The 15,998-nt window shown below is 36.8% G+C and overlaps 1 protein-coding gene across 1 annotated transcript in view; it reads left to right on the top strand.

Moving 5' to 3' along the window:
* LOC112570806 (protein phosphatase 1 regulatory subunit 37-like) overlaps positions 1-15,998 on the top strand; it is a 20,012-nt gene extending 4,014 nt beyond the window's left edge. Inside the window, 10 exon segments of the mRNA XM_025249436.1 lie at positions 467-617; positions 949-1,094; positions 1,457-1,582; positions 2,040-2,181; positions 2,559-2,725; positions 4,404-4,604; positions 4,907-5,589; positions 5,591-6,591; positions 8,527-8,604; positions 10,046-15,998. Of these exon segments, the coding sequence (XP_025105221.1) occupies positions 467-617; positions 949-1,094; positions 1,457-1,582; positions 2,040-2,181; positions 2,559-2,725; positions 4,404-4,604; positions 4,907-5,589; positions 5,591-6,591; positions 8,527-8,604; positions 10,046-10,134 (2,784 nt within the window). The 3' untranslated portion in view covers positions 10,135-15,998.

Raw genomic sequence — 15,998 nt, 5'->3', positions numbered from 1 at the left:
TAACAGTAGCATGAATACAGTCTTAGCTTTGTCACAGCAGAAGTCACTGTTTACTGATTATTATTATTTGATCACCAGGCAGTATATATTAAAAAAAAAAACAGTGTGTACCTGCCTAATTCCTGAAACTGGTGTAAGTGTACCTGCTAACTCTTTACAATTCAGGGCTCATTGCATAGCACAGTTAGGTGGGTTTTTTTTTTATTAAACTTCACATCTTCAAGTAAACTTTAAACAAAATAAAAGAAGAAGAAAAAGCTAAGATGTGTGTGGTTTTTTGTTTTTTTTTTTACAGCTCACTTCAGCAGCAGTCATTCCTAAAGATTTCTTTAGCTAATGAAAATCATGTAATATTTTATATAAATTTTAAAAAGGATGCCTACATTGGAACTAGCTAGAAAGAAATGACATGACAGAAAGGTCTGTCCACAACACCTCATTCTGACAGCAGCTGCATGTTTTGCAGACGCCAAGCCTGACAGCCCTGGATGTAAGGAGTTGTGACCTCAATGACCGATCTATTCCCGTGTTTGGCCGTGCTTTAAAGCTAGGAAGCCATCTAACAATCTTACACATGGAGAACATGTACCTTTCTGGACGTGCTCTGATCATTCTAGGTGAGCAGTACATGTCACACTGTACAGACATAGATTGGTTGTTATGGTGCTTGTGTTGTGTTAATAGATGCAAGTGTTTTCATTGTTTGACTGGATGGTACTACAGTTGGATCACTTTAAGCATTTGTGTACATATATATATTTAATGTAGCTTTTTGTGCGTTCGTGGAATGTCCTTGGATATTTGTTAATAATGTCCGATTGCTTCTTGCTAGGATGTTCATACATGAATGTTATCCATTTTTATTTGGTTTCTATCAATCTTAAAAAAAGAACTTAACACTGTGCTTTTTTCACTCCTTTACACACACACACCCTCCATGGTTTGCAGTGGCTGCCCTCAAGATGAACGAGACATTGCAAGAACTTTTCCTGGCTGATAATCGACTGATGCCCAGTGATGGCATTCAGCTTGGAAACCTCCTAAAGTACAACCATTCACTTACTCTATTGGACCTCCGCAACAATCATTTACAGGTTGTTTTGCAATTGCTACACTACATTTTCATATACTTCCCTTACTTCTGCTATGCTATCAGTTTCATTGACAGTTTATGCCTTCAAACAAAAAGTTTGTAGAGTAACCCTGGAGTAATTATTTAGATGAGTTAAAAATAGGAATGACTGATTTACAAATAATCTTACTTTAAACCAAGGGAGTGCTGTAATTTTATACTTTATGTTCACATTTTCATCATTCATGTATGCATCATGGACTTAGCTTTTGTAAGATACTAACAATTTTGAACTAAATACTGAATGCAAAAGCATCATATCTTTTGTTTATTATACCATATCCACTGTTTCACTTGTGAATGCATGCATGCCTTGTTCTGCAGGATGTAGGGGTGGGACATGTATGTGAAGGATTATATGAACAAAACCTTGACCATGGTTTAAAGACCCTTGTACTGTGGAACAACCAAATCACGTATCAATCTATGGCTGCCATTGGCCGAGCGCTGGTAAGTTTTTGTTTTTTTTAATAAAGTCCTTATGCTATGGAACTATGTTAATAATAAGCTCATAGTTTGTTTTATTTGTTTGTTTTTTTTCTTTGTTTTTTAAAGGTTTAAACTAGGGCCAGTTGGAAGTAGAGCTTGTTTTGCATAAGTCGTGCATCCATTAAGATTAATGTGTGATTTAAAAATGATAATTAGCCCAGAATGCCAGTAAAAATCTTCTTAGATTTAATCTTTGCACAGGAGTGGCAAGGCTATAGTAACTGAATTAAATTACAGTTTCACATTTTTAATAACTGTGCTATAAGAGAGCTCACATAATATGTACTGACCAGCTTTCTTGTGAGCACAATAATATGAAAAATGATTCTGTTACTTCAGAGTTGCATCATGCTCTCTGATTCATTCTGTTACTTCAGAGTTTCATCATGCTCTCTTCATGCCTCTTCTTTCTGTGTAGGGTTCTACTAAGTGTCTAGAGACGCTCAATCTTGGCCACAACAATGTGACCAATGAGGGCATACATATTCTCAAGGAAGGCCTGCTAAAAAGCAAGTCTTTGCTACGTCTCGGTCTTCAGTCAACACGCCTGACATGTGAAGGTGCTATATCTTTACATCTAGCATTCTGGAAATTTCATTTTTTTTTGTTGTAACATATGCTTACATGCTTCAGCATTTCCTTCACATAAGACGCTGCAGGAAATTTAAATTAATGAAAAATTTTAAATTCATAATTAAATTTACTGTTCTCATTTGTAACAAAATTATTTTGCCATAGCTCTTTTGACAATTTTCTTGCCTATGAAGTTTTCATTTTATAAATGTCATTTTTTTATGTATTAAAATGAGAGGAAAGTACTTGTATAAAGATCAAGTATATAACAGCTTAACACATCCAAATTTTTGGGCTTTTTCTATATAGCTTTGCTATTTAAAATAAGACAATTTTGGAGTCTTATCTTTGGCTGTTTGTTTAGGAGCTGTTGCACTGGCTGAGTATGTTGCTGATAGTGCTCACCTCCTGCGCCTGGACCTCCGAGAAAATGACATTAAGACAGCTGGGCTAATGGCTCTATCATTATCTCTCAAGGTCAATGACAGCGTTACTCGCATAGACCTTGATAAAGAAACCAAGAAGGAACCAGTAAGTCACTGAAGGTTTCCTTCTTTCAGGTCATTTAAGTCTTGCAGTCACAAGCATATATTTGAAAGCCATCTCCCAATGGTGAATAATTCTTCATAATTATGTGCAGTACGCAATATTTCTAGTGATATCATCTTGTGTATTGTAAAAGTCTGATATAGTTTTTCCCATTCTGTCGAAACATACATAGACTTTATCTAGTAGGCTTGCACTTATGACGGAAGGGAAGTAAACATGTCCCATGCAAACATTTACATTTTATACTTGCACAAAAAGAAATAGCTATCTAAGAGTAAAGTAGAATAAAGGGAAGTAAACCCTAGGAACAGCATACAAACACGGTGCTGGATATAACTTGATGAAAGGGCTGGATTTTGCAGTTTAACAAAAACTAGGTGTGTTTGTATGGCTAAATGGCGATAATGTAAGCAGCCTACAAAAACCAAGTAATTAGCTTTGGTTGCTTATGTATACCAACACAGCACTGACATGTTAATAGCTAAATTATGCCTCTTAAAATAAGGAAATTACTAAGATTGTGAGTTAACATACATTCATAAATACACAGATAATAATATTACAAAATGAATAAATGTAAACCATTTAACAACAGGTATTCTAAATCAAGAATATATTTGTACATCTTGCATATAATTGTGCTTGACATTCAAACAAATGTGTCCCAAGAATAAATAGAGTGAAGTCAAATCTTTAAAAGTTTTTCTCTCAAATCTAATAATGCTCTGTAGATATGTGGCTAAACTGGTTGTCTGACATCAAAAGGCATAGTCGAAAATGGGAAATTACTCTGTAAAATTTTCTGGGAATGTATTCTTGTAGATCAAAATATTTGGGACAGCTAAATAAGAAATGTATTTCTCTTCTACAAAAAGGACACTTAGTGTTTCTACTGTTTTCACATATGTAGCGATTAGAAATCCCTAGCCTAAATTTTGTAAATACATCTCTTATCCCCATATGTTCTATGTGTGTAAGAAAGATAGCCTGGGATAAGGTAGATTTAAAGGATTTGTATGTTTCAAATCTGGAGAAGTCATAGAAAAGTGCTCAAAATCACATAAAGAAAATTTGGCAAATGTGTCTGAAAATGTAAGCAATTTGGCACCAGTGGTATGAAAACTTAAAAAAAAAAAAAGGTGTGAGACATTGCATTATAAGCCAAGCTTGAAAGTTGGTATGCTTTATTGCTGACTGACTTCAAACAATTTTACATGCATTTAAACATGCCACTCATAATTACAACAATTTCTTGACTCCAAAGATCAAAATCAAGGTAAGATTAATACAAGGACATTGATGTGTATTTTTTTTCTACAAGTGCTCTATAAAGGCAGCCCCAATATATTTACAAAAGGTCTAAAAACCTCCAACAATTTAAACTGAGGGTTAGAAACCCCCAACAGATTTAACTGGGGATCTGACAACCCCTTGCATTTAATGAATAAAAATCACTGGTCCCATATCCGTCATTGATAAGGGAGGTATCCATTGTGAATTAGCCTTCAACTGGTGAACTTGTGCTAAGTTAACTAGACCACACAGGCCACAAGGCAGTGGAGCCTCTCCATTGCTAGACACAACTTATAAATATATCTTTAAATGTAATACTCCACTGAACTGAAATTTAGCTTTGTCCGGATCATAATTATACCTGCAGGGCATGAAGGACTATGCTGAGCAGCAGAAGCGGCTACTGCAAGACATCCAGCTGTTGCTAGAACGCAATCAGCAGAGGGCACTGCAGCGAGAGGAGGAAGAGAGGCGTCAGCTGGAAGAGAGGGCCCACCAGGAAGTGGCAAGGATTTCTGTTGAATCTGCACTAGCTCTGGCCCAGGAAGCTGTTCAGGCTCATCCAGAGGTGAGGTTTGCCTTTGTAGAGAGCATTCTCCTTAGGAGTGTGAGTATGCGCTTTACAAATTTTCCATTTATTATTATTATTGTAGAGGAAAATAGTTTTGCTGTTAGCAATGATTAATATGATTAACAAGAGATTCTGCACAGATTATGTTCATTAGAAACTCTTAAACCATGCAAAGTCAGATACAAGCACTCCTGAGATCCCTAGACATAATAGTTTAGAATGACAGTGTATCAGTTTCTTTTGCATGATCCTTAAGGTTTAGTGCATTTCAAAAGTTCTTTGATCCTGCTGCTTTTCAGTTGCTATGTCTGACGGAGCAGAATTCAAGGCGACGACCTAGTTTATTATTTGATGCTACTCAGCTGACACCACAGGAGTCTCTGGAGTCACCCCATCCCTCAGATGTTCACCCTCTCTTCCCTGGCCAGCAAGAATCAGGCTTGGCAGGTGCGACTGTTATACCTGAAGTGTCTGTGTCAGCATCCTCACCTCCAATGACGTTGGAGCTGCAGCACCCGTTGACAGCAGTGACAGTGACACCATCACCAGGAACTGTGACAGAAGGTAGCATGATATTGCCGTTGCCTCAGAGCCTGACTGGGGCCACGGTATTGCCATCTCCTCCTGTCGAGCTCTTGCTTTCACCTCAGTACTACCCTCGCCCAACAGCCCGCAAGATTTTCTCTGTCAGTCGGGTCAAAGAACCTCTGCCTGTCATGTCCCCTACTGTGTCGCAGACTGGTGCACTGGGGACCACACCAAATGTGGTAAGCCCTACTGGAGCAAGTTCTTTGCTTCCAGGAACCCCTGCACCTACGATAGGGATCAGTCCTACTCTTCTTTGTCAAGACCTGGCTGTGGAAACTGTCAGAGAGTATATTGAGCAGATTGTTTCAGACTCTTCCTTGGTTCATCAGCCTGGCAGTGTCAAAGCCGGTGGGGATGGTAAGTTGAGCGAGGTTGATTCTTATGGAGAAGGCATCAGGGCTAGCCATAGCAGAGAGTGACAAGGAAGAGCAAAAGATGTCTGAAGAGGATTCTGAGCTGGATCCTTTAGGAGTTCTTAGGGCTGCAAGGTCTCTGCCTCGCAAGGTGGATGTTGTTGACTGTGATAGTGATGATTTGACGGACATTAGCGTAGGAACCCCAGACTCAGATTCTGTGTTTGATGACTCCTCAGCTTTTTCTTCAACCAATGATTCATTGTGCCAAGAGGGAAAGAGCCACGATGGAGAAGAAGAAGAAGAGACGAGTGTCGCTTGCGTAAATGCTGATGGTGGAGCCTTTGGTGGTGCGAAGACCAGGGACACAATGCAAAGCTCTTACATTCCACAGACTTTAAGCCCAGAAGATGATGACGATTTGTTTGTAGAATTCAGCCGTTTAGGAAAAGTAAAACCAGAGGCATCGAGCCAAAGTGTTGCTTCACATCTTCACGCTACCAGAAATTCTTTCACACAAAGTGCAGCAGAGAGTGACTGTACATCCACAATGGATGCAAGTCATTTAAGTCAAGGTGAAGACCTAGCTAGTATACACAAGAGAAGTAATGCTCGTGGAGAATCTGCTTTCTCTCAGCAGGCAGCAGACGAGAATCTTCCTAACGATCAGCAAAGCACAGCTGCTTCCCTCTCGACTCACTTGCCGTACAGAAGCTTGGATTTGTTTGACCTCAGCATGGATGATGAGGATCTCAGCATATTCACTTCAGCTCTTCATGCCCCAAGTCAGCACTCAGAAAGCCTGCATGAAGAGGGAAGTTCAGCCGAGGTAGTGCTGGAGAAAGATGAGGGAGAAGTAGGTGTGGACTTGAAGTTGGCTCCAAGTGAGACCTGGCTGGCAGTGGATGCATCCAGCATAGCAGAGCAGCAGAGTGAAGCTGATGAGGATCAGGGCAGCAAGCCAGATTTCTTCACCTCTCTAACTCTAAATGGTCTGACACAAGAGCTGGCAAGTGCACTCATCGATGAAAGCAAAGGATCTGGTGAGTTGTGCATTTCAGTGTGACTCAGCTGCAGTTGCATGCAAGTGCCTAGTTTAGATATTATCTGATGACTTCCCTTTCCGCTTCTGTTTGCGTGCTATCTGTGCGATTGTAATTGCATGGATGTGGGATGAGGCATTGTATGATGATGAGTAATAATTTATTGTTTAGGAAAAGAACAAATAGGTACTGTCATTTCAGGAATTTTGTTGTTCCATTTCTTTAAAAGAAGAAGTGCTAGAAAGAATAGAAAAATCTTTCATTAATCTTTTTTGTAAAGTAAATCATCTGCAGAAAAGGTAAGGCAGTCAGAGGGTGCAACGGTTAAGACCTGTCACCATGACAGGGAGGATTGGCAGTCCTGGGTTCAGATCTCATCTCGGGCACACTGTTCTTTATCTATGTGTAGCATCTGTTTATAGGGCTGACTTCTTTACCATGACATAGCCTTGGCTGCTTGCTCATTCAGAAAGACCAATCCCCACCCCTTCACAAAAGATCAAGGCTCGCAATCTGATGCTTCCAGATGGGTTGATCCAATAACCAGATCAACTTTTCTTGCTGCCAACACACTTTAAATCAAGCATCAACAAGTCGAAGACACCGTGACCACAATCTCTTCTTAACAAGCTTACATCACATCTAGCACAGCAAAGGATTGCTGCCATAATTTTATAAACTTTAAGAAAACTTTCCATAGAGTATAATAATAATAAAGTTGATTTGTATAGCGCTTTCCCCCACCATTAAAGGCAGGCTCAAAGTGCTTTACTAAAAAGAAAAACACACAAACATAATAATAATGGATGCTGTATGGCACAAAGGGCTGTGGCACTTGATGTGGAAATTCAACATTGAGGCTAATCTCATCCAAACCATTAAAACATTGTACAACAGCTCCAGGAGTGCAGTAATCCTAAACAACCCAGTGGGCCTTCGCCAAGGTTGCTCTGTCTCTAATCCTGTTAACAAGAATACACTCCAGAACCATCATACCTCCATGTCAGAGGGAGACTGCTCTGTAATCTACGTTTTTCAAACATCAGTCTGATTGCAGGCATTCTTTGCTATCATTTTCATTATGATTTCTCACAGCAGCATGCATGGAATGCATCTGATTTTTTTTGAAACCTGATAATGATAAACAATGATAAACACTTGAAAAAAATTATCTTAAATGTATTGTTAACCAAAATTTACCTAGGACAGTTTAGGTTGTTCTGGTTGCCAATGGCTAGTGCTTGTGATGTATGTAGTAGTAGACTTTCTTAATTATAACAGCGCAAATCACTAAAGCAGTTTTACAATAGTTATAGGACAATGAGTTGTCTGAAAGAGTGGTGTTAAGGTTATTCAAAGTTGACAACTAAGAACAAAAATGGCCTTAAAGTATAAGCTACCTGTTTTACTTGGGGGAGTAAGAAAAATTAGCATTTTGTTGTATGACTGTGGATGTTAAAATAAAATTTCCCAAATTTCGTCATATACCAAAAGAGTGCATTCTGCTAACTGACAAGAGCTTGATTTTTAATAAATTAAACAGATATCCTGCATGCCCCTGTTTGTTCTGTACCTCTGCATTGTATTTTCCAGTGTGCATATTATCCATCATTGCATAATCTGTTGATCTCTGCCACAGCACCATGCTTTGCTTTTTTGTGATATGTTTTTTCCTTTGTGATAAATATAAAATCATACGCTGGAAAGAAAAGTGTTTTTTGGGACAAGAATGTTAATCAGGAATATGTTGTTTTGCATGTCTGTGGATGTGTGTGCATGTTGAAACAGCAGTATCTAGGTATTAGTTATTGGCTAACTTTATTGAAAGAGTTAAATAGCAAGGTTCAACCATACATCTAGTTGCTTCTTTGCATGCTTACCATTTGCTTCACGTGATATTTGTGAGCACTGCTCCTCTTCAATGTCGCCCAACAGATGAATGTGATGAGTTTGAGCGTGACCTAGACGCTATGCTGGCAAGCATAAGAAGTGAACTTTCCTGGCCGCTTTGCCGTAAGTAGTATTTTGGTTCACAGAGCCAGCTGATCCAACAACCACACTTCCCCACGTGCATGCAATATGTCTTATCATAGACCATGCATGGTTGTATATTTTATATGTGCTGACAGTTATTTTTATCCTGTTTTATTTACTGTCCTATGACAATCTTGTCTTTGAATATGATCATGACTTTCAATGTCACACCACTTGTAATGTTTGATTTGAAGTTTTACATTATATCTATATTTCAGTGATATTTATTTTCAATGTGCTAAACTAGAGAATTGTCCTAAAATAAAACTTTTATAAGGTTTTCAAGGAAAGGGACTTGGAGGGGTTAATTTTGTTTTTTTGGTGTGCAGTTAGATTACATTCTGAAATTTAGTTTAATAATTGTCATTGATAGCAGTGATAATAATGAAGTAGCATATTGCTATAAAGCAGCTTGTCAAAATAAATACTGACAGCTTACAGTGCTTTTTTAAATGTGAATTGTGCTTTCAATCAATCAGAGTGACTTTTTTTAAAAGATGCAGTGAGGATTGTTTTCTTTGTCTCATTTTCATGACAAAAGGTTTGTCGTGTATTTTTATCACTCATTAGTCTGACACTTTTCCTCTCTTTATTTCTCTTTCTCTCTTTGACTGATGTGTACACAGTTACAAATGCATGTATACACACACACATGCACATATTTTGAGAGTCTGTAACAGCAGCATTAATAACAGCAGAAATTATTCTAGGAATAATAATATCTTGACATGGTGGTTTAGAGCTCCATGGCTTTTCACCCCATGCTTCAACCAAAAAGTATAAACAAAAGAGGGGATCTCTCTCTTGTTAGGATTGGCATATATGTTCCTAAGACTGTTGGTCTGTGCAAAGATATATGTCTGCACCTTTTCATCTTCTCTTTTTAAAATACAACTAACCCTAACCCTTTGATTTCTGCTTTCCCCCCGCACCCACACACACACTTACAATTTATCATTTTTGTTCATTTCCTTCATACTGAATATTCATTTTCAATTATAGCTTGTCCAACAGCATTCTCCTTTTTTGCAGAGAAAAAAATAAACACAACTTACTCCAACTGTTATGTTTAAAACTTAAATATTGTTGGTTTTAAAGTTTGTACACAATTTATAGAAAAATTCTAGAAAGATGGCAAATTAAAGTAACTGTTGACATCATTTAGTATAATACTGATAAACAATCATGGCAGCCATAAACTTATTTTTATACTTGAAAATGGTAAGTTAAATAAGATTACTACTGACACATTTGTTCATGAAGTTTTGAATATCATTACTGACAAATTTATATAGACTGACCTGTGTTTATGTATTCACATTCATTTACTGTAGTTCATCCTGCTGTTACGAAAATGTTTGTTTTCTTGGGAAAGGGTTCTAATTTGCTTTGCTTGATAATTATTTTTGATCTGTTGCAGAAGGCACAGAAGTGACAGAAGTGAACAGTGCTCAGACTAATGATACAGTGTCCAACAATCAGCACACACTGCCTCATGAATTAGCTTAAGTTATCTGTTATAGTCCTGATTTAGAAGGGCAAGGAAGGGAGGTTGGAGGATTTTTGTTTGCAGCTAAAGATAGGTAATGTTTCATTTGTAATGAGAGTTTTACAATGAAGTTCATCAGCTGCTAGGAAATATCTGTGTTGTGGTGTAGGTAACTTTGTACAAGGGTAGTTTGTACAGAGAAAAGAAGGTAAATGGGAAAATACCGCTGGCAAAGAAACCACTCATTATGTGATCCTTTCTGCTATTTGTGGTCCAAAAATCATCAGTGATCATCCAGAAATTCCTCTGCAAATCAACACAAAATTCCGTTTATTCATCTTCATTAACTAGAGAATTTCTGAGAGAGACAAGCAGGCTTTTTTTTTTCCCCCCTTTTCTCATGGTTAAAGATGGTGGCAATGTTGAACTACCTGCAGTCTTTTGCTTTTCACAATGCAATAATGTGGTTATCAGTCATATCAGTTTTGTCAAAAAGTGTGTTGGGGGAGGCTATTAAATCGGTGAACTGCTTGTCTTTGTAAATCGTTTTAGAGCAGCACCTGTTTGACTTATGGACTGAGTCACTCTGGACTATCAACAGCCACTGAAGCAACAGAAGGGAAATTTTGAGATTTCTGTCTCATGCAGGGAATAATCCCTACTTTTTCCTTCTTTAGGGAACTTTTTAAATATTCAACAAGTAGGAAATTGGAGTTGTGATATTATTGGTGGTGATGACATCAGTCATGACATCGTGTTCTTGTTCATTCATATGTGATTGAAAGGAAGAGCATATTCTTCATATCCAAACATTTACTGATGCAAATGCTTATTTCACTTTGCTCAAACTGGCAGTCTTTGAAAGTAGGAGAATGTGAAATCCTCCACAAAAATTGCTAATTGTATATTAGCTTGCTTCTGTGCTCCCCAAAATGCAGCATCAGATTTTGTTTGCTTTTATTTATGCAATGAAAACTGTTTTACCAACAAAATGAAGGTAATTACTTCAGATGTTATGAGATGCAGATTAAGTAGTGGTTCAGGCATGACCTAACATATGAGAAGGAGAAGAATGCACAAGTGATGTGACTGTCAAAGCACTTTGCAACAGATTTAGTAGGGCAATTTTACATCTCCTTTAAAGATGAAAGAAAATTTGTGTGATTAGCACATGTTGACAAAGGTAGCATAGGTTGTGATTTGCTTGGATTCTTATTAGGTCACGTAAAGCATAGAGAGATCGGATATTGCAATTTCTTTTCTCTCTCCCTCTCTCTTTTTTTTTTTTTTTGTTCGAGGCAAAATTCACTGGATCTTTACTATAACACAGTAATGTATGTATTGCACTGTTTAAACATACCTGCACATTTTGTGTTGATATATTAATTGGCTAAGCCCTATAGCCAGACTAGCACAGGTATTATGTATGTGCTTCAAACATTTTTTGTTAAAAAAATTTCTTTGGTTGTTCTGGCCTAGACTGGATGTTGAAAGGGCAGTTGTGTAGTAGTACTTTACCAAATTTATTATAGTTTTCATTCAAACTGTCTAAATTTACCACTATCGTAACTGGGTTTTTCACCACTGTGAGACTTGAATCATTTCCTGTTTTATTTATAACTTATAAGATGCATATTCCTTATAGTATTTTTTTTCTCCAGTGTTTTTAAATACATATGCTCTTTCCATTGAAAGCATCAAAATCTACTATAGCCATTACATTTATTCACAGTAAAGTGAGTGACTGAATAAAGGAAATGTTGATGTTTCACAATAGCCATGCACTTTGATAACCTCTCACACCACACTTAAATTCATTTGCAAAGTGCACTTACATTCGTGAAAACTGCTGCTAACACGACGAGCCGATTCAGACATATTAAGTTGGTTTCACCTGTTTATTGTCAGGCCAGGTAATGCTTGTAGGCTTAGCTAGTTGAAGCATTTAAAAGGCAGGCAGTCCTCACAGGCATTTATGTTTGAAAGATAGAAGTTCATGCATTTAATTTTATATAATCTTTCTACATAAAAATAAATCACAAGAGATAATTAGAAAACCATTTTCATCATCTCTTGTATGGACACCATTGTGACATAATCATGTTCTCACAGAAATCAAGTAAGAAATCTGATGAAAGTTCATGGAAGATACATTACATCATTGCTGTTTGACACCAAAAGGTTTTCTAAATCTGAAAATAGAAATGCTTTGTTTTGCAATGACACTTTGAATGTCAGAACTGTGAAAAGGAGGAATCTTGTGCATCCTACTTTTGTCAGCAGTGAAGACCCATTTTTCTTAAATTATGTTTATTCAGGGCTAATTAATGGGACTTTGTTTGTAAGATATTTATGCAGGTTTCCATCTGTTGTATTTAGTGCTTACTGCTTTTCACTCCCAACAAGCAGTTTTATATGCAGTTTCTCGAATTTCTGTATGCATGCTTTGTGTGCATGTGGGTGTGCTTAGGTGTGGCATGCATACCTGTGTCCATGCACATGCATACAACTTTGAATGTGTGTGTGAGCTGTACAATCTTGAGTTGTCTTGCTTTTTTATGTTTTGAAAAAAGGTGTGGGAGGGCTACCCTGTTCCTCTTGTCCCTGGTTTGTCTTATGCATTTAAATGTTCCAACCTTAAAAAAACTGTAGAGTTGGCAAAGTTGATCATGCAAACACCTTTAAAAGCACTGTATATATGCATGAGTTTAATTACTGTTGCTTTGAGGTTAACTGGATTGTGAGTGTGACTTAAGTTGTAAAATCTGATGTTTACAGAAACATTCTGTGATGACTGTTGGACCCCATGCATGTCTTCTGTATAGCTGAAAGCTTTGACTGGGAAGGCATGGAGATTTTGACTGCTAATGACTTTTCAGATTTTAAGCAAATTTAAGGCTGAAATTTTGTTTGGCTTGTGTTGACTGAGCTTTTGTAATGTTTTTTAGGGTGAGTGGGGCAATTAGGCTTTTGGTACAAGGGTTAATTAACATTTGGCACAGATATAGGCATGCTCTTGCTAAATACGCAATTAAATGCTTAACCAGCAGAAGATTTTCAAACCAGGTGTAGCTTTTTTTACTTTTTTTTTTTTAGGGGAGGCAAAGGAGAAAGGGTTTCTAAAATCACTACAAAAACCAAAAAGGCATGCTTTTCATTTATAAGTATTAGCTTTATGTGATATTTCTGAAGAATGTAATTATCATGCAGGCACTTGAACATTTTAGGATAATACTTTCATGATGCATTTCTAAATATCTGAAGAATACTTACCCAGGATGATGGAAGTCTCTGACTTTGGAAGTTAAGATAAAAGAAAAATGCTTCACTCTAATCCAGAAAAGTAGGACAAACATGAATGATTATGTTTTGGTTGTGCAAATAATTTTCGCGCATCACAGACATCATTTCACTGCAGTCTTGGTGATAAACTATGATGTACAAAGGAAATTAAAGTTGGAGCTGAACGCTTCTTGTGTGTGTTTTTATGTTTGTTTTTTGTTTTGTTTGATTTTCACTTTGACTTCTGGCTTCTACTCAGTGTTTATCTGAAAGCAAACTTTTTGTATGCAAAGTATTTGAAAAAATTAATCAGTGTGATAAAGTTACATTCCATCTTCGGAATTTTCATCAAAAGTAATCTGAATGTGTTTGTGTGTTGCATAATTGATACATCACAAACTTTTGACTCCTTACATGACAGAACAGCAGGCTAGAAGGTGACCGACATACAATGTTTTCCTCATACATGCCAATCTGTCCAATGTTTAATTCTAGCTGTAACTAAATGTATCTGCTTTCCACAGACACTGTCTTCTGCTAAGTTTTATGTTAAAAGTGAAGTGCTTATTTATCTGTAGAATGTGATATTAGCTGTCACCCATTTATACATCCATATGTCACAAACATGCCTTCCACTGCTTGTTGTGTTACCTGCCAGGAATTTGTAATTAGGGTTTTGCATGCATGTAAACATTTTTTGAGTACCTAAGCTTTTAAAGCAAGTATTTCTTTTTGCCCAATGCAAAAAAGTGCTTTTGAATTTAGAGATTTTTTTCATTGGGTTTCTGCATGTAGTCACTTTAGCCTTAGTACTCGAACAGGGAATAAACAATTTAGACAGGTTACTGATCTGAATAACACATTTTGTATCGGATTGCTTAAACTTTTAATTTTTGGACTATGTATGTAGGCAGAAGTGTTTTTTCCTTTTGTTTTTGTCAACTTCATAAGCACCTACCCCACCTGAGAGGTAGGAAGGTGCATCATAAATGTTCATTTTATTACATCATTTATGTCTTTATCATGTGTGATATAATAGCCTAAAAATACTCTTTGGTCTGTCAAGAACTATTTTTCTGGTTGCAAATACTCTTTGCTTTGTTAGGATAACCAGGTCAGATATGTTAGCACACATAAAAGCTTCATATACCTGCATATAGGCTTTATACATTTTTTACTTACACTTTTGTCATTTTTTTTTTCCTTTTCTTTTTGTGGAATACGATGAACTTCAGTTAAATTGTTAGATTCTTACACAAGATTGTTTAACTACTTATGGATTCTAACGCTTCCTATACAGTTTGTACCTGTGGGTGCAAACATCTTCATAGCTACAGCTTGTGTTGATTCATTTATATTGAGTTAAACATTCTTTTTAAAATCCATAACTATTCAAGTTTATTAATTCCCATATGCACAGAAGTCAATGGCAGAGCAATAACTAATTCACAATGATTTTTTTGGAGCGGGGTGGGAGTTGTAAAGTATGATTGCAAAGTGCTTTTGTACTAGGTCTGCACTGAGGTTAGTATTTTACTTGTTGAATAATCTTTGTTGTCTGGTTGTTAGTGCACTTAGTGTTGGAGCTAGTTTAATTTCCCCTTTCTACCCAACAGCTGTCTTGCAGAAATGGATACCTGATTTATCAGGGAAAGAAAAGGCAGCAGAAAGAGATGGACTTTGCCTTCCACATGCTGTGTATTAGACACAATGAACCATTTAATTATGACTCTTTACCATCTAGCTTACAGAACAGAAAATAGTTTTCGTTGTAATCAGTGATAATTGTGATGACAGAATCTGTGCAATAACCTTGGTTATGCTTTGTAAGCAGATAAACTATCAGTTATGGAGACATTTGTTATTGTTTTCTCCAGTTTGACGTCTGCAATATTCACCTTAACTAGACTTTACCATTTTTCTTCATGATCAGTGTTTTTGCTAGGCAACAAAAAACAGTCTGGACTTTCTACCTTTACACCTCCCCCCAAACTCATCAAAAACAGGAATCCCATTCTTACTTCTATTAATCTTTTGTATGATCTTTGGTAAATCCACTTTTAATATTAATATTCTGAACTGATTTTGATAATTTTCACTTCTATAAACCCTTAAACTTAAGAGACTCTAACATGATGCAAAGTGTATGTGTGCATGCATGCTTACAAGTTCTAATAACATTTGGAATGTGTAAAGTGTTTCATCTTGTACTTTCTGCTCTTAAGCACATGCTTGTATTAATGCAAATAAACAGATTTGTAGATATGTCTAAATGCTCAGCTGAAAACTTGTATAGAATGATTATATGTGCAGTAGCCTTCGGAGACATTAAGGGCAAGCAATGCAACTTTGATGCCTACTGTCAGTTTGATGAGCAGTCTCTGCAATATAATCAGTAACAAAAGCAGATATGTTACTAGCAGAGGAATGTGGTTAGGTTAAGAGTGCATACAGGCATGCTCTGTGTTTGGCATTCACAAATGCACATTGAAGGATACCAGCAGTCTGATTTTCTTTATCAGTTTAGATTTAATTTTTGTAAGTACAGAAGATTCAAGGGTTGTGTACTAAACAGGAATAAAGACCGCTATTGCTGGGTTCA

The sequence above is a fragment of the Pomacea canaliculata genome, linkage group LG8 (assembly GCF_003073045.1).
Source record: "Pomacea canaliculata isolate SZHN2017 linkage group LG8, ASM307304v1, whole genome shotgun sequence".
Lineage (NCBI taxonomy): Eukaryota > Metazoa > Mollusca > Gastropoda > Architaenioglossa > Ampullariidae > Pomacea > Pomacea canaliculata.
Note: the sequence above shows the minus strand (reverse complement) of the source record. Positions and strands in the feature narration are given on the sequence as shown.